The 18,808-nt window shown below is 42.0% G+C and overlaps 1 protein-coding gene across 1 annotated transcript in view; it reads left to right on the top strand.

Annotated features, from left to right (window-relative positions):
• Positions 1–636: 636 nt before the first annotated feature.
• The window catches only part of LOC137128517 (rho guanine nucleotide exchange factor 17-like), a 54,564-nt gene continuing 36,392 nt past the window's right edge, over positions 637–18,808 (top strand). The window contains exon 1 of the mRNA XM_067506677.1: positions 637–6,414. Coding sequence (XP_067362778.1) covers positions 1,105–6,414 — 5,310 coding nt within the window. The 5' untranslated portion in view covers positions 637–1,104. The remainder of the gene's footprint in view (positions 6,415–18,808) is intronic.

Genomic DNA, 18,808 nt, shown 5'->3' with positions numbered 1-18,808 from the left:
TTGGGGATTCCACTTAGCCTAGCAACAATGACCAAACGGTTCGCAGGTCAGCCTGTGGGGAGCGCTGCAGCCAGCATCTTCCCACCTCTGGGGGAATGTAACACACATTTCCCCGTAGGAACAAAAGGGCCTGTTAACCAGACAGCCACATGGGAAGCACCACAGAGGGGTAATTGTGCATGAGTGAAAACTTTTTTTTGCCCCCCTCCCCCATTGAATCAGTGCTGACACACTAATTCACCAACACCATCATCACAAATGTGGTTTACAGCTATTGCTGAATATGCAGTTACCGGTGTGTGGGGCATTTAGATTCCTTCTCAGAGTCTTTACCTCTAATGACAGAAATATTGTAAAATATGTGGCTTTACTGAAACACAACCCAAATCCGTGGCGTTTTGTAGTTTTTTCAGATATGTTGCAGGTTCAAATTTTAGGGAGGCGTAGCGAAGTTTAAGTGACGCTTCGAAGTACTGACCGTGCAGGATAAAGGACTGTTTTACTTCTAGTTTGTCCACACATTATCTGCCTCCTATCAAAAAAGAAAAAGCTTTTCCTCTCAATCCCCGAGGGGGCTATGACAGCCCCTATACCCCTAGTCCCGCCCACCCCTCTGCCCTATCTCAGGCATTAACATGCAAAAAAAACAACATAGGTCACTGAAAACCAAATCATAGCAAAACAAGGAATCCACAAACAGTTTGGGAATTACCAGTGAAGGTTGCGCCGGGCTCGTGCAGGCTTGCAAACCTGGATGGGCAGAGGTATAGAAATACTGAGAAAAACAATGGAAAAGTTGTGGTTGTGAACAGGTTGGGAAGAAAAAAGAAAAAAAAAAAGACTTGAAGCGCTTTTCCTCCTTGCACGGATGCCGTATCGGGGATAGACAACATGTAAGTTTTGTTAACAGAGCGGCAATTTAGGAACAGTTCACGGTGCAAGTTTGACTCTTTGCAAATATTTGAGATTTTAAAAAGTGTGATTGTTTTTGGGGGGATCGTGCCTTTAGGCTGCGGGGAAAATGGACCACAACTCAAAAGGTGTCTTTATCCGTGGACTTTAGAGATGTGTGTGTGTGAAATCTAACAAAGAAAGACATGAACAATGGCAGAAAGAGAGAGGAAGAACGCGCCTGTGTATCGCAGCGTTTCTTTCAAAAAGTTGGGGTCCTGCAGCGCCCAGCGGAGTGAAAACAAGCAACACAAATCAGAGGATTTTGAGGCGGCTGTCGTCGCCCTTCCCCCGGAGCCCAGCAAAGCAGAAAAACCCTTGGCGACGCGTAATGTCAGTGTGTCAAGAAAAGTTTCCAAAATCTCTGCCACCACCACCGCCGGCCTCCCAACCGCAGATCCAAAGAGAAACTCCTCCACTCCTCTCTCCTCCATTTCTCCATCCATCCGCCAACTCACTGAGAAGTTCAGCAGCAGCAGAAGCGGCGGCGGCGGCGGCTCCGCCAGGACGCACAGAGCCTCACCTGGAGACGGTGCAGCAGGGACGCGGGGGAGCAGCACTCTTCCCCGGGCCACGGGCTCCAGGAGAGACGGGTCTCTAAATCGTAAATCATTTCACGAGGACAACAGTGGTGGATATTTTCAGGATAGCGATACTAATGCAACTGCCACTGCAGAGTCTCTCACAGACGGTAAAGTGCAAACGTTTCACTCTGGCACAGATTCTGTGTCAGGCTCGGACACAGAGAAAAAAAGTGAGAAGTGGACTTTTACACGTGTACCAACCGACAGCGGCAACAACCCCGGTAAGAGAGAATATTCACACATCAATGCATGTTCCTCTGATCAGAGAAAGACTTTGACCACAAACGAGGATGAGGATGGTACTAGCACATTGTTTCCTCCACCCTGTAAATCTCACAGAAATTATCTCTCGACTCACCACGGTGACTTTATTCCTTTGCACGCTGACAAGTGGCCCAGTGTCACAAAAATTAGACAACTTTTTGATGAGAGACAAAGCAAAACTACCAAGCAGAATTTACAAACAGCCAGCAGAGGCCATTTAAACGAGCTCGGCCCCACCGAGAACGCTCCAATTGCAGATAGAGATTACAAGCCCTCACAGCACAGATGTGCTAATGAAGCCGGTGACTTGTCTTTGCATGACAATTGTGTAGTTGGAGCCCAAAGTAAAGAGAGCAGTTGTGCTAAAGATACGTTTTGTTTAGATATGGACTTTTATTCCAGACCTGACAACCAGCAGTTCTCAAATGATGAGGAAGCAGACATAGAGACACAACGTGCTGTTCCCAACAAACTTTCTGGCAGGAATAGTTTTCAAAGCCACAGCAGTAGCAGTTGTAGTCACACCGGGGGTAGTCACTACTGCAGGATTAACTCATCTTCATGCAGATCCCATAGTCCCAGCAACCAGGCAGAAGCAGCCCATAAAACCCCCAAGCCGATAGGGTTGACATCTGACCCCAACCCTGACCTTCAGCCCACTGCAACTTGGTCTTGGAGTCGATCGGTGAGCTTAGACAACTCCTTGTGCTCCTCCTCTCTTCAGCAGCCGACAGAGAGGGAGAGAAGGGATAGACAGGGGGTCGGGCTGCCCAGGGATAGTTTACATTCCTCACATAGCTCCTTCAGAGCACCAGCCCCCACCACCTTCTCCCCCCACTCTGCACTGGCTCCAGATAAAGCCATTACCTCCTCCTCGTCTACTGTAGCTCCCTCCACTGAGTTAAGTTGCCCAGCAAGTGTTGCCTCTCCCCTCAGCTCACACTGGAAGTTTAGCTCTGGAGACGAAGAGGAGGAACACACCAGTGGAAGAAAAGGTGGCTGTTGGACTAATACCTCTGACCCTGCTTCTTCCATCAGCCACAGAGGAGGCGAAAGGGGTGCCACAGAGGGAGAGAGCAGCTATTTATCACACAGTAAAAATGGCTGGTGGGCTGCTAAGGGTATTGGCAGGTCTTCAGGCAGTGAGGAGGACAGCGCTGGTTCTTTAGGCCCCCACATTCGAGAGGGAGTACGCCGCCGCTCACTGAGAAAGAAGAAGAAGATCAGTGGAGCTGCTCTAGTAACAGGCCGTGATGATTACAACGATCATGATGGCGAATCAGAAGACAGTGATAGTGACACAGCTTTGACAATGGAAAACTTGGAAAGGCATCCCCAGAAAAAAACAGGAGGAGAATTTGTGGCAGCTGTATCTGAGAACCATGTGGCACGAGAACCCATCAGTCATAGTGACAGAGCAAGAGTGCGACAATGGGAGCGCATCTCCTCGTCTGTGACTCCCACAACACTCTCTGGTGTATCACTGGTGTCAAAAGTCAATATACCCGCATTTGTTTCCAGTCCTGGTGGTTCGCATTGCAGCAGCCGATACTCCAGCACTGAGACGCTGAAAGAGGAGGACGAAGTTAGCTGCTCCAACCGTGCAGAAAATGTGTTTTTCAGCTCTGGTGGGGGAGCAGGTAGCTCTAGCAGACATTCATCGTCATCCATGCTGAGTAAAACTTACCATGGGAATTTTACCATGTTCCGCTCCCCAAGCTTTGGCCATGGAGATAACTTCTCCCGTTCCTCTGTTAGGATGCGCTCCAAGATTGTGCCCACAGCCACGCCCTCACCTACTCCACGTGCCAGAGAAGGTGGGATGTCTACATTGGTTAGGGGTGGTGAGACAGTGGCATTAAGGAGAGCAACAGGTGAGGATGGGGTAGATCATAATGATAAAAACCAAATATCCATGTCCAACCCTGATATCACCTCGGAAACGATGACACTCTTAAGCTTTCTAAAATCTGACCTATCAGAGCTCAAGGTGCGGAAAACAAATGGTAAGGATAAATCTGGTGTTGTGGAGGGGTCCTCAGTGTACACAATGGGCTCGCGCAGTCATGGTGCGACCCTTCTACCTTCTGGTCGTCGTCCATCACTGAAAGACCTGACTGCCACACTGCGGCGTGCAAAATCGTTCACTTATTCAGAAAAACCTACAACAGCCGTCAGGTGTTACTTGACAGGTGGCACCACAATGAGAAGCTCCTCTGAGCAGCAGCTCGACTTGGATGGGGAGAGGGATGGAGGACGAGGGTCAGTGTCAGACAGGGAAATCGAAAGTGATGGAGGTGATTTTAGAGTTGGGAGAGAACAAAGAATGGGAGATTTTGGCTTTGATGATGATGAAGAGGAAGTAATGCCCACTCCATTGCAGGAGAGGTATGTGCAGGAAGCTAGACAGGTCATTCAAGATATCTGCCAAATGAGTACTAGAGATGATGATGATGATTTAGATGTGGGGAGAAGAATTGATAACTTGGATGATCAATGTTTGCAGGTCAAGAAAACAAATCAGGAGCACACAGGAGTTGGTGTTAAGGGTGGAGCTATAACAGATCAAGAGGCTGAGTTTAAGAACACAAAAGACAGGCATAAACATGAGAGGGAGAGAGAGAACAGAGAGAGGGAGAGGAGCGAAAGGGATGGACAAAGAATGCAGTTGGAGAAGGTAAACAGTAGGGGCACAGAGTACGGGGAGAAGGCAAAGAGACAAAGCAGAGAGACGGAGAGAGCTTTGCTGAAGGGCAACTCTGAGGAAAGCATGTTCTACGACCGCTCAGTTGATGAGCTTTCAGGCCACGAGTCTAGTTTAACAGATGAAGGGATTGTGACAGAGCCAGAGACAGGTCCCAGTGAGATGTCATTCCTTGGGTCTGAAGGAGTTAATTTGGGCTCCCGAATAGCAAAGGAGGTGCTAAGGCAGCCCACCACTGTATGGAAACAGTTGGCTCTCCATGATCCGGAAGGGTTTAAGCAAGAGAGGGAGGCGATGGCAGAGAACAGCGTGAGCTGTACAAATCAATTGAATGAGGTGAGTGGACCTCCTTCCCTGCCTTTTCCTTCCCCTAAAGCGGAAAGTGGCAGAATTATCATGGACTTGAGCACCTCCTCTGGTAACAACAGTGAAGAGATCAGCACCAACAGTGCAGTGTCACAGGGGTCATCTCCCAACACAGGAGGAGGATTTGAAGCCCCTGCAACCCCAAGTGCTATTCGACGAAGGCGCAAGTTCTCTCCTTCTGGTAATAGCAACGCAGGCTCTGATTCTAGTAATTGCACTAAGGCAGAGTCAACAATAGCAACTGTAGGAAATGGGGAGTCCACAGTCTACCGCTCTCTCAGTGACCCGATGCCTCAGCGAAGCTGTTCTGTGACAGAAGAAGGGAATAATAATTTTTCCTCCGTAGACAGCAATCTGCTGGGATCTCTGTCTGTTAAAGGAGGAGGAGGAGGGGCTCCAGAGGCCTCTGCTGTGGCCACCTTGTCAGAATACAAGGGCAGTGTAGCCAGTGACTTGTCAGTATACAGCGATGGTGGGCTACGTGATGATGGCGTACATGATTACAGTGGAGTGATCAGGAGCATTGTAGCTGAGCCAGGTGCAATGGACAGACTGATGACAGATGACCATGGCAACAGCAAAGCTCCCAAGAAGAAGTCATTCAGTGACCCCAGTCGCCGTAGCGATGCCCCTTTACTTTCCCAGAATGACCCTTCATTTAAAGGTCAGTCTGTCAACACTCAGCCAATCAATGAGCTGGATCCATCTGGTCAAATCCTGCCTTCTAGCAGTGAGCCAATTCTTTGCGAGCAAAGAGAGCCAGAACTGTGGGAACCAGAAGCAAAGTCTAAAAATCCATTGTTGACTCAGCCGCATCACCTTACAAACAGCAATAATGCAGTCAAGAAGGCTCTTTCCCAATCAGAACGTCCCCTCAACTCTTCTGACCATGAAGATGTAGATGATGATGTAATAGACCAAGTTGGGGAGGACAAAGAAGAAGAGGTGCAGAAATTTAACTTTGATCTTAAGCTAGCTGAGGTTCTGTCCCCTAGGATGGTTCGTCGGCCTTCCAGAAAGCGTCCGAACAGACTGGCTCATTTTCTCCATCATGAGGACCTATTTGAGCCTCCAGAACTGTGTTCTGAGGACCAGGAGGATCACAACAACCAAACTGACCTCACTCCTCCTCTTCCCCATTCTTCACTGCAATCCAAACCAAAATCCAGACCCAAACATGTCCGCCATGCCAGCGAGCCTACCACCTTCATTCCCATCTCTCCTCCTCCACAACTCCAGCCACTGAAGGAAGTCGACTGCCTTGCTGTCCGACCAACTGTAGAACCTCTAGTCTTAACTAAGACTTCTGGAGATGAGGCCCCGTCTTTGGAGGATGTGACCCAGAAATATATTTTGGAACTGAGCACCACTGAGAAAGACGCTGAGGGCTCAGGGCCGCTTCCAGTGCCCAGAGATGGAGCTGAAGGTTCCATGTCTAGTTTAGAGGGGTCCAGTGAGACCTGCATCAGTGGAATTACAGAAGCTGGAGCACAGAAAAAGATCACAGAGGATACCACAGCCGCACAAAGGATCAAACCCAGAGTGGTGAGTTCAAAATTATTTAAAAATCTTATTCATTGCTCTGTGTGTGTGTGTGTCTGCAGGGACTTTTGTTAAATGCTCACATGATCCATGGACAATTTGAGTAGTGATGTCTATCTACAATGGTGCAAATGCTGGTGTGTTACTGATAATTATTAATTCGCAAAATGAAGACACACACATTGTGAATTTAATTCTTGTGTATTGTTAGAACTACTGGTGTTGTCAAATAGTTAAGATGACCCCATTTCTTAGCGTGCTGGGTTTTCTTTGTTTTAGTAATGGAATAGATAGATTTTTAATGGCCTATATTGTTATCCTTTTGATTTTTCGTGCTGTGCTGGTTTCATACCTACACTCGGCATGCGCGTTTGTGTGTGTGTGTGTGTTTGCGTGTGTATCTGTGATGTGCATCAGGACTCATATTGTTGTGCATTTGAGAGCAGCACTACAGTACAGAAGCAATTAAAGGCTGAGCACTGTTAAACAAACATCAGAGGTTGTTATTAGTATGACTAAACAAATCTCGGACAAAGCGTTTTAAGGAGTGGACTAAGGCCCCACTGCATGTGTGACTATCTGTTTTCATTTATTTTTGTTGTCCAGTATCAGTTGTTTTAGTGCCAGATTTATAGTCGTAGAGAGGGGATCTAATAAACAGTTTATTCAAACACAGATAGTGTGTTTGTACTGTGTGGATGTGTTTGTACCGCTGCATGTACTCATTAGTGTCTAAACATTGCAGGGCTTGTTTTAGCCTTTACATAATAACACTACAAAGGTTAACTGATTGGGCTGAGACCAATAATCAATATAACAAAACATTATTATGGCGAACAGTAAACTGACTATACATTGTATTGAGAACCAATTATTAGAACAAGCATTAGACAATCGAACAACACTGGAAAACTTCATTTAGAATTGTATATTTAGAATTAATAATTAACATTTGTAAAAAGCCCTAATACACATACAGTTACTACTGGCCTCAATCTGTGCAGCCCCCCCACCCCCACCCAAAAGCACACACACACATGCACGATGTCTGGTTTGTGGGTGTCTTTGTAGATATTGTGTGAGATGTGCAAATGTTATTGGAAAAGGCAGGATTGGAAGTCTAGACATGGAGAATCTGAACACAACAGAGAGATTACAATCCTGCCTGAGCTCAGGACATAAGGTTGGAACACATCATCTCCAGCTATACTTTTGATATGTCATGACAGCTTTTTATATTTCACTTACCATTTTGCTGCCCTATAATCCCTCTGTTCTACTATTAAGGCCAAATAGTACCCATGGTAAATTGTGTTGTGTTACTGGGGGCATATTTTTCATAACTCTTTGACTCAGCTTCTTAGCTGATTAAAAACATAATATCTACATTCATCACTTTTGTTTAATTACTTGTTAATTGTTATACTCCCATTCCCAATTGTCTTTCCTTTGTGCCACAGATTGCAGTGGTATCTGGTGAATGACCTCACAAGGCAGGAAATGAGTTTAGGGAAATGGGAAGTTGTTGCAGTTACTGAAGTGTTTGATGATATCCAATTCTACTGGCTGGTATCTATGTAACACATTTGTATTTCGTGTGTGTGTTTATGATATAAACTGACTACACATGTGTGTACATATTGTCTGTCTGGAATATATCATGACTTTTTTAAGGCCATTGCTCTACAGCTCTGGTATGATTAGGACTGAATTTAATAATAAAGCAAATACAAGTTTTGAGGACGTAGCAAATATATAGAGATGAAGCAAAAAAGTCTCATTTTTATCTTCTGCTGGTCTCTGTTTCTCGTCCAAATGCTTTGTCTGTCGTACAGCTTATGAGTGTGGTGTATTTTCACTCAAACATTCACCCCGTCTTCTTTTGTTTCTCTTACACTGATTCTTCAGCTTTTCAAACCATGTTATCTTGGTCTTCTTTCGGCCGTCTCTCTGTGCCTAGGGAGCATTGCAGTGAAGTGAGGTCATAACGTTTGTCTTGGTGTAAGGCAGACCGCCGAGCCAAATGTCAGGTATAAAGATGGAGACGACAAAGAAGAGAGTTGGAAGGAAACACTTGTTGGCAACAAAAATTACAGGATGAAAATAGAACTGAGTGAGAGTGCTGAAGAATGAAATGGTGTTGGAGGGAGGGGAAGAGAGGAAACAAGCCATTATGGGGTTTTAGTTGAACTAAAGAGGGATAATATTCACAACATCCAGATCTCAAACTTCGTCCTGATATGCTGTTTATTAAACTGCTCAAAACCATCTGCTAAAAACATTTGTGTGTGTTCACCTTTTCCTTCGAACAGTGTTTCCAAATATTTCTAAATAGGTATTACAATATTTCCAAACATTTACGTGCCACTTCTCAGGTAAAAGAGCAGTTTTTTTTTTCCAAAGAAACTGGACAAACAACTTTTTAAAAAGTATTGAATCTTCATAATGAAAAGAGCAGTGTCTCTTGTTTATTGAAAAAGTCCAAAAGGTCGATGCATTTTTTTTTTCCCCCTCCGTTTGATGGATTACGATTTCTCTGGTGTGTTTGTGTATGCAGAGCTTCCGCTACTGAGGAGTTTTCACTTTAGCAGGTACCTGGAATGTAGCCCATCCTTCCCTCTCTTCCTGTTTTATAACACTTCCCTAAAGACTCCAGGGACTTGTATGTCATGCTTTTTATGACGGCATCTGACACTAAAACATATTTCTTTTATAAGATTTTGATATCTTAATTCTGTAATATGTATACAAATCTACAATTGATAACATCAACATTCACGTCCGGATATACAAATACATATACATTACAGTTTTAATCGGTGCTGCAGACATACTTTAGTCTGTACTTAAAAGGACATCTTGTCATATTAATGGGTTCGCATGTACCTCTTTCATATCTTTTGACTTGAACAAAGTGCAGCTGTCTATGAACCTTTCTTACAAAGTGACTCAGAATGATAAAAGATGATTTCCCAAAAGTCCTTTGTCCATGTATTATTTTTCATGCTACTAATGAGGACATTTTAAGTTTAGAGAGGTTACAATGCTACTGTGGGTCAGGGAGAGGGAAGGAGAAACCTAGAGAGAAGGAAAGAGTCAAAAAGATGGGTTTTTGCACAGCTCTGCATGGATTAGACCTAAAAGCACAGTGTTTATAGCTTCAGATTTATGACTGACTTTGTTTTATCAGGCCACCCACATGGAATCAAATACTTTCCCTCTGCCCAATCTTTTGCTTTCACTCCCCTTTTCCAATCTTCAATTCCTCCCAAGTTATAGTCATGCTGTAGAGGAAAAATAAAGGTAGAAGTGCACAGATGTAATTGGAGCAGTAAGCCGGTTTGTTTAGGTGTTTTTATGGTTAGGTAACACTAGCTGATGAATGATCTGTAAATCGACATGATCAAACATATCTTAAAGACAAATTGACTCGCACAGTGTCAGGTGTGGTCAGAGGAAACAAACTTTTCTGGACATGTGTGCAGCAATCATTTTGGCCATAAGAGTTTTGACTCTATGAGTTGGTTGTATTTTCATGGTTAAGTGTCTCTGATGTGGAAATACCTTAATATTGGGCACAGGGTGTGCAGAAAATAATTGCCTATTTTTCTGTAATTGTTGTATTTACATGAGTCTGATGCTTCAGATTGTTGTGAGCGTCCAACAGAACTAACACTTACCACTAATAGATATCAATTCTATAATTAAAAAAGCACCATCAAACCTGTCACACTGTGATCAATTGAAAGGAAGAAACAAAAACAGCTTGCCCCTTTGAAATATGAGTTGAAAGTGCAGTGAAAGAACACATTATACACACACACACACACACAGGATATAGTGTCGCTCCTTTTGGGGGTTCTTTTTTAATGTGTAAAGGTCAACGTGGTTTTAGAGTAGTCCAGGAAGTGAGGGACACTGAGCGACGTAAACAGGTAATAGAGAGATGAAAGCATGAGATTGGTGTTTGTTCTTGTTGAATGTCTCCATGACGCAGCAGATGAGAAGGAAGAGGTGGGATGAATCAGAAGATCAAAAGGCAGAGCTGCCGATATCTGTGGTGTCAGTGACATAAAGGCTGCCTCTGATGGTAACTGTTTGGCTTTATAAAAGCTTAAGTGTAAAACTTTCCCTCGGACTGTAAAACTGACTGAAGTCAGAAGGTTATGTGCTTTTGCTATGGTTTCTGTTCCTATGGAGTTAAGGTCTCAAGAGACTATTAGAGAGAAAACATCCCCTACATCCAGTCCTCTTGTCCTCCACTCACATACCCACACTCAAGATATTTTCACCGAGTGTATTGCTTTTGGGACAGGCACAACACAAATGTTTTGTGTTCCTCTGAGTAAGAGTGAGTTTGGGGTGGGGATTGATTTTAGATATGCTGGAGTCATTTTTACTGTTCCTCCTTCCTGAGAAGTAATCAATTACATTGAAGCCTGGTTTACTATACTTAAGCATAAATGTTCCAGGAGTAAACAAAGTAAACAAGGAGTAAACAAGTCCTCTGCCCCTATAACTATTGGACATGAAAGTGTCTTTTTTGTTTGTTGACCCTGTACATAAAAGGAAGTGGTTAAATGCAGTAATGTTCTGCTCCCAACCAATAATAGTTCAACACTCAGACACCTGTTGTTTCTTCACTTTTTTTTATCCCAGTCATCATATAGTCTGTGCAAGAAAAAGGTAAAGGAGGTAAAATCCTTGGCCTGTAACGGTGTGAACAAAAGCTGCATATAAACCCAGCTGTAATATAGTGTCAATGCAGACAAATCACAACTTAAGCCTCCATCTGGTTTCTCAGAGTGGGGAAAAAACCTCTGTGGGAAAACAGATCCCACTTTCTATGCCCTTGGTTTTTGATGGTTTCAATATAAGTGTCTTTATTTTTCCTTTTAAGGATGGTCTATGTCATTTTTTGTAATCATTGTAGTTTATCCGTGGAACGTCATGATAGTTTACAGCCATAAAAGTGACTGTTCAGGTTCCTCTATTCTCTGTTATGCACTTGTTTTGTCCTAGTTGGTCTTCTCCTGACTGTCTCTTTCTAACTCTCTCAGCCTGAGGGGATCCACCCAGTGTAATTACAGAGCAGTTTGCTTATGTAAGGAAAGCTTCCTCTGAAACAGCACTTTCTAGCAGAGCTGCTATTTCAGCTTTTCTGTGTGCACAGGCAGATTTCTACAGGCTAAATTGAGTGTTTGTGTGTATATATGTGAATGTGTTTGTGCAAATAATGGATTATAGCTGTATATGGTATTTGTGTAAAGCGGGCTCATTTGTTAAAGATTGTTTGGGTGTGCCAGATAACCTCAAAGGTATATCTTTGGCAGCGTTTCTACCAGTCATTTTGGTCTCGCCTGTAATTTTTTCTGTCTGAGTCATACATCTGGAGTCCACATGGCCACAGAGGTGTCAGTAAACGTCCAGTGTTCAGTTTGTTGATCATTCACCCAATGCAGAGCTCTGCTGGTGACTCCCAACTTTCAAATGGAATCAGTAATTCTGTTAGATGGTAACAACTCACACTAGTGTATTTCCACATACATACATTCATTAGGAGTAATGGTGCTGCCTTTTACAGTCAATGCTGAACAAATGGGAGCTGATATAAATATATATGTTATAATAAATATAAATGTTTGACATTAATTGATTTCATAACTGTTTTGGCATTTGATTTAAAAATCCTCCATTCCTAAAGACACACACACACACACACACACACACACACACACACACACACACACACACACAAAAGGCCAAAGGCATAAATAGTGTTTTAAACACAATTGTATGTTATACATGTTACATGAATTTTGGACTAGTCCAAGGGGGGTTGTGAATAATTTTTTCTTTATTGTTATGCGACTGTATTATAACTATATTATCAACCTGCAGATTGATTCCCCACCAAGCTTTTTGATCTAAAGAAACATGACACTCCGTGGAGCTGTGTTTCTTTCTATACAGAACGGCATGGCAGCAAAGACCCTGGACAGGTCACCAGTCTATCTTAGGGCCAACACAGAGAGACACACACAGACGGGTGACCATTCCCATTCCCATTCTAATTTAGAGTCACCAGTTAACCAACTAACATGCATGTCCTTGGACTGTGGGAGCAAACTGGCGTACCCAGAAGAAAGCCCACGCAAGCACGGAGAGAACATGCAAACTCCTTACAGAACAGTGGACTTAAACTGTGGACCTTCTAAGCTATGAGACATTTCTTTACCAACAAAAACAAAATTTCAAGTAGATCTTTTTAGTGATACCGTACCATTGAAATTCTTTACTCGAAAACAATTCAAAGTGCTTTTGACAGCCACTTTGGTAACTGATCATTATTAGTTTGGGTTTTTCTGTACACGATCCCTTAGACTTATCATGGATGCGTTGCCTGTGTCTCCCCCTGACACTCACACAATGGTGCAACTGTGTCACCCTTGCAAACGTGTAGCAGTGCATTGTTTACAGCGTGGTCGGACACACACGCACACACTCACACACACACACACACACACACACACACACACACACACACACACTTATACTTGCCTTGGTCCTTAGTCTGTGGGTTGACTGGGCCATTCAGTCCTATTTGCTCACTTGTCTTTGTCATCTAGAGAATCATGACTGTGGAAACACTCTGCTGCTTTTTCCTTCCTTCTCTTTATCTGTCCTTGTCTTCCTCTCACCCTTTCCTTTATCCACCTTATGGCATCAGTTCGCCGGTTTGGATCATGCTCTAGCTGCCAATTGAGAAAATCTCGTCAAAATGGGAATGGGAGACACTGGAAGTGTCGCAGTGCTGTTCCTGAATGGTTGCTTGGATCGCGGATTAAGGCACAGGGAGAGGAGGAAGATGATGATAAAAGAAAGACAGGAGCAGCTCAAGCCAAAGCAGTCTCACAGGCAGGTGGAGTTTGTGTGTGTGTGTGCATGTGTGTGTGTTCTTATTTACCTAAGCTGTTACTGATGTCACTTTCATTGTTTGGTTTCAGTTGGTATTGACGACAAATGGTAGGTTGCCTTACTTACAATGAAATCTAATTGAAATTTTCATACTGTATCTACATTGTATATGTAGATACAGTATGAACTGGTGTTTCTCTGTTATTGCCTGCTGGCTCAGAGGTCACATAGGTCTGATAATGTTTAAAAAGTCTGTCCTCTTATTGGCTCGTCAGTGACATCACCTCTATCACATGGTTTTCATCACTGCACATGGTGTCATTACGTCATTTGCAACACATGAATGACATTGCTGTAAGACAATGAGTTAGCCAATTTTTTCCCTAAGTATTAGGAGGATAAGCAGATTACAAAAGGAAATGCACTACAGCTTCTGCGTGACGGCCGACCAGAAAAAGATTTTCTTTATTTTTGCAGTTAGAGTAATGATACTACATACATGTCCATTTTCCTTCATTGCAGAGTGATAATACTGATTATTTTGGTTGTAAGATGGTCACTATTTTTTGTTTAATTTAGTCCGATTGACTTGTTTTGGTTTTTTTTTTATTCCAAAAAATGTAAAAGTGCAACCCATTTCCCATCCCTGCCCCCAATCACAGGTAAGCGTTGAGAGGCTTGATCTTTCTGGCTGCTGCCAACCTTTGTACTTAAGTAAAACATTATGTCCCAAGATGAGTTTTTACAAAACTCTGAGTCAGGCTGAAAATATGTTGACCTTACCTCAACCGAGAAAACCTGGATGTGTGTGTGTGTGTGTGTGTGTGTGTGTGTTGGAATGAAAGAGAAAGGAGACCTGCATAGGGGTAGTGTGAGTGTGTGCATCTGTGTTTCAGCAACTTTCATGCAAAGAATATTTTTAAAAAGATTAATAGAACTTCTAGTTCTCCTCTGCTCCTCTCTGCCCCCACCCGTCTTTTCCACTTTTCTTTTGTCCCTCCGTTGTTGTGGATCACTAACTGATATGGATCTCAAGTAAGAGTCTGTGGCTAATGGCATGTTTTTAACAAGCTCATAAAAACACACGACTATCAACATAAATATCAGACCAAGTCCAAACCTTTTTAACTATTAACAAACATTCACAAAATGTCACTACTCTAAAACAAAAATAAAGGAAAAGTTAGTTAAAAAGATGTGTTTTAGTGTTTCGCTTGTAAGTGTGTGTGTGAGTGTCTGCACTAAAGTGTGGGTTTTAGTGGCTGTGAGAACATGTGTTCTAAGTGATTGGAAGCCATTACATTTTGCTTTACTTACACATATGTTGCTATGTGTGGCTCTGCTATTGTTGTATGTAGTTTGTGTGTCTGTGTGTGTGTGTGTGTGTGTGTGTATATATATATATATATATATATATATATATATATATATATATATTCATTTATTTATTTATTTATTTTTTGTATAAAAAGCAAAATGTCACTGTGTGCGTTTATAAGTGTGATTTTGAACACACAGTCAAGAATAAATTTAATTTGGCGTTCTTGGCATGTATTTTGCATCAGGTTTAAATTTTTATTTTCACATTATGGTGTGATGAACCAGTACATGTATCAAACCTTTGCCATCAGTTGATATTGTATTTTAGCCTTGTTTTTAGTGCTAAGCCAAGTTGTATGCATCCAGGTGCTAGATATAACTTCATATTTACAAATTAGAAGTATAGGTCATCTCATCTAACTCTGTGCAAGTCGGGCCTAGTTGGTGCTGACAGTCGACAGAGAAAAAACTTAAAGTGCATCTCTTAAAAATTTCCTCCCCTCTCTGCTCAAAGATTTTTGCCTCTCTGCCTTTAATAGAAAATATTTTTCCTGCATTAAAACGTCGGCATTAGAATGTAATGCTCAGGGTCCCAGTTGGCAGTTATTAAGTTGTAGATACTCATGTCAGTAATTGTGGCATAAATACTGTTGTAATTTGAAAAACTTGAACCAGAAGCAGTAGTTTCAAAACAATTTCAGTGACATTAGCTACAGTCACTGCTTTTACAATGGATCGTGCTCACTATAACATATATATTTAAATATTATTCCAATTATTAATTTTGCATAGGTTTATTAACTTATAGTCAAGGTGTGTGTGTGTGTGTGTGTGTGTGTGTGTGTGTGTGTGTGTGTGTGTGTGTGTGTGTGTGTGTGTGTGTGTGTGTGTGGTGACCTGCTGTCCCTTGGCAGTCTCCAATGATGTGGAAACTTTGCCAGCAGCAGTAATCACTGGGACAAGAATGATGGTTAATGATGACTGCCGTTGAGGTAGGCGTGTATGTGTGCCTGTCCCCAAAGGTATGTTTGAAGGGTTAAAACACAAAGTTCCCATCTTCCAGTGTCAGTCAGGGGATTGTGGGGAATCAGGTCAGTTTTTCCTGAAACAATGTAGTCCTTCTTCATTCCTCAAGAGCCTCGACTTTTTTCTCCCTTCAAACATTTTATTCACCAGTTGGCATTTCAATTGCATGGTTCTAAAATGTTATTGTGAGAGGAAGAGAGAAATTATTCCAGTTTACCACACTTTGATACACAGATGCGATTTACATTAAACGTCACCGGAGCACATATTTCCCCCCAAAATGTGAGACCAGGACTAAATCTTGGTAACTGATGTCCAATGTAACAAAAACAGAAGGACTTCTGCAATTTAGAAACTTAAAAACATGCCTGTGGCATGGGGTCCAAACCCTTACTTCTCAGTAACCATGGGTTTTAAATGGGAACAAATATCACTGGTTCGTTTTAGCATGTGTTGTCTTTTTGATACACAATTTCAGGTCTTGGTCACACGTCTGTTGTATCATTTAATATCTATAGGATATTCATCATACAGCTGTCACTGAAAAGTTACAAGGTCACGAAAGATCAAATTTCAGGATTAGAGGATGCCAAGGACCTCAAAATAGCTCACAATCTGACCTTCAGATGAGAAACAATTAGAGGAAGTTTTACATACTTGTAATCAGCGCATTTTGTTTTTCTACCTCATTTTGTTCTGACCTGAAAATATATATTATTTTTAACAGGTCTAATATTTGTACGACTGGTGACATCAAAACTGAAGGAGACCTATAGTAACTACAGATTTATCTGAACATAACTTGTTTTAAAATGGTATTTTTACTTAATGTCCCTCTGTAGGCTTTATAGTCCGTGTTGTCAACATTTTTACGTCCATGTTTTTTTTTCTTTTCATCTTTTGTTCTTTTATGCACAAATTGTTACGTTCCAAGTTGCTGCCGCCGTATTTATTGGCAAGAATATTCAAGAATTGAGGGCATCATGCTCTTATGGAATACTTTCTATAATGTACCATATGCATTGCAGCAAAATGTTGTTATGGAAGTCTAGAGAGCTTTTTGAGCTTCATGTATTGTTTTATGTCCTAACATGCAGAGTGGGATGTAAACGCAACAGGATGCACCTGACTTTAATTTTGCGTGCCACAACAAAGGGTCTGAATACTTTTTAAATTAGAGATTAGCATTTTTGTTTTTGAACAGTTTTCTGGAACTTTTAAAACTATTTTCACTTTGTCCTTATGGTTTATTGTGTATACATTGGAGGGCAACAATTGTATTTTTTTTTAAATAATAAATTACAACACATTAAGATGTGCAACAGATGAGAGGATATGAGTGTTGTCTGAAGAGACTGTATTTGAAACACACATGGCATTGGCTGTTAATTTGAAAAATGTGTGCAGAGGTGAAAACAACATAGATCCTACCTTTTAAGGAGCCATTTCTTCTCCGTTATCCTCGCAGGAACCATAATTGTCTACATTGAGAGGGCAGGGCAGGAAGTGGGTTTGGGGGAGGCATTTGACCACACACACACACACACACACACACACACACACACACACACACACACACACACACACACACACACACCATTGGGCTACTCTCTGTGTATTAAAGACTGTGTATTAGAGCCATGAGTTATTTATTTATTTTTTTTAGACTAAGATGATGGTTGCCCCTATGTGTATTCATTATTATCCATGGCAACCGTGTGTGTAGGTCAGATGGGTGTAATCATTGCTGTAGGAATGTAGTGACATCATACAGGCTAGCGTTTGTGTTTGAGAGAAGAGAAGAAAAAGATAGAAGATGGAAGTCTGGGAGACTAAGAACAAACTCCCATCTCTTCCCCACCTTTCTGTTTGCCACATCAACCTGTGTTCTCTCATATTCCAGCCTTTCCCTATTGTTGCTAATTCTGTCTGTTTCTTTTTCTCTCTTTTTTTTCTCTGTCGATGTCTTTCTGTCTCCCTCACCTCTTGTGCTCTATTTTTATCCCCTCTCCCACTGAGCACACATCTGGATCTTATTGACAGAGTGAACAGCGTTTCAGCCATAAAAGACTCTCTGGACTAAGACTCTCTGGTGTCTGTCTGTGTGTGTGTGTGTGTGTGTGTGTGTGTGTGTGTGCGCGCGCGTGCGTGGACCTGGCAAATTATGGCAAAGCCAAAAATAAAAACTCTGCATTTACACACATTGTATGAACTCCCACCAGCAACCACAACATTGAAAGGAATTTTGAAAAACGACCTGCTTATGACATCTGATTTGTTATTATTTGGGTCATTTTTCCAGGAATTCAAGGGGGGAAAAACTGGGAGTTTCTGTTAATTTAAGATTGACATTACATGATACAATCCAAACCTCTAAACAGTCATTAGATTGTGTCTCAATCAGGGAGAGCAGGTTGGACAGAGTATCTTTTATTATTAGGAATGCAAATGATTTATGATGTGACATAATGATATGAAATAAATTAAATTAGGTTTAGCGTCCTGTGTTAAGTTCTTTCAGCTTCTTTAAATGGGGAGCTTATCCTGGGAAATACTTTTCTTTAAAATTATGCAAATGTTTGAGTGAGGTTGTAAAGTGTGAATGCTACAATGAGCCTGCCATCCAGGGCAATTCTACTTCCAACAATAGTACACATTTTTCAACTTATAACTTAATATGTCCTGTCAGCACTATTTGAAGTCCAGTCCTATAGGTCATTAACACATAAGTCTTGTCATAGCGAGACTCATAGTACACTATAAATCTGACAACCACCTCAGGTGCTGACCTCTGAAAAACTCTGCTCCAGTCCAGCTAAAATAACAAACAAACAAGGTTTTGTTACCAGTGGAGCAGTTGGTGTTTTAGCCAAATTGTTACTGGCTCCCTGATTTTTTGGTATCACCCCGGTTCTGTCGCAGTATATGAGGGAGCAAGAAAATATGTAAGTTTAGTGTCAGTGTAAACATAGTAGAAAATAAAATATGGATCAGGCTTGATATGTCTTTCTTCAAAGAACATCTTCAGCAAAGTTGGAGCAGATCTGTGTGTTTGCAGGCCACGTCATAAAGATTTGTAACTACAGTGATCGAGAAGTTTGTGTTTGGGTTGGATAGTGTGTGGGTGTGTGGG

Source organism: Channa argus, chromosome 6 (genome assembly GCF_033026475.1).
Source record: "Channa argus isolate prfri chromosome 6, Channa argus male v1.0, whole genome shotgun sequence".
Lineage (NCBI taxonomy): Eukaryota > Metazoa > Chordata > Actinopteri > Anabantiformes > Channidae > Channa > Channa argus.
The sequence above is the reverse complement of the archived record's forward strand: the minus strand, read 5'-3'. Positions and strand labels throughout refer to the sequence as shown.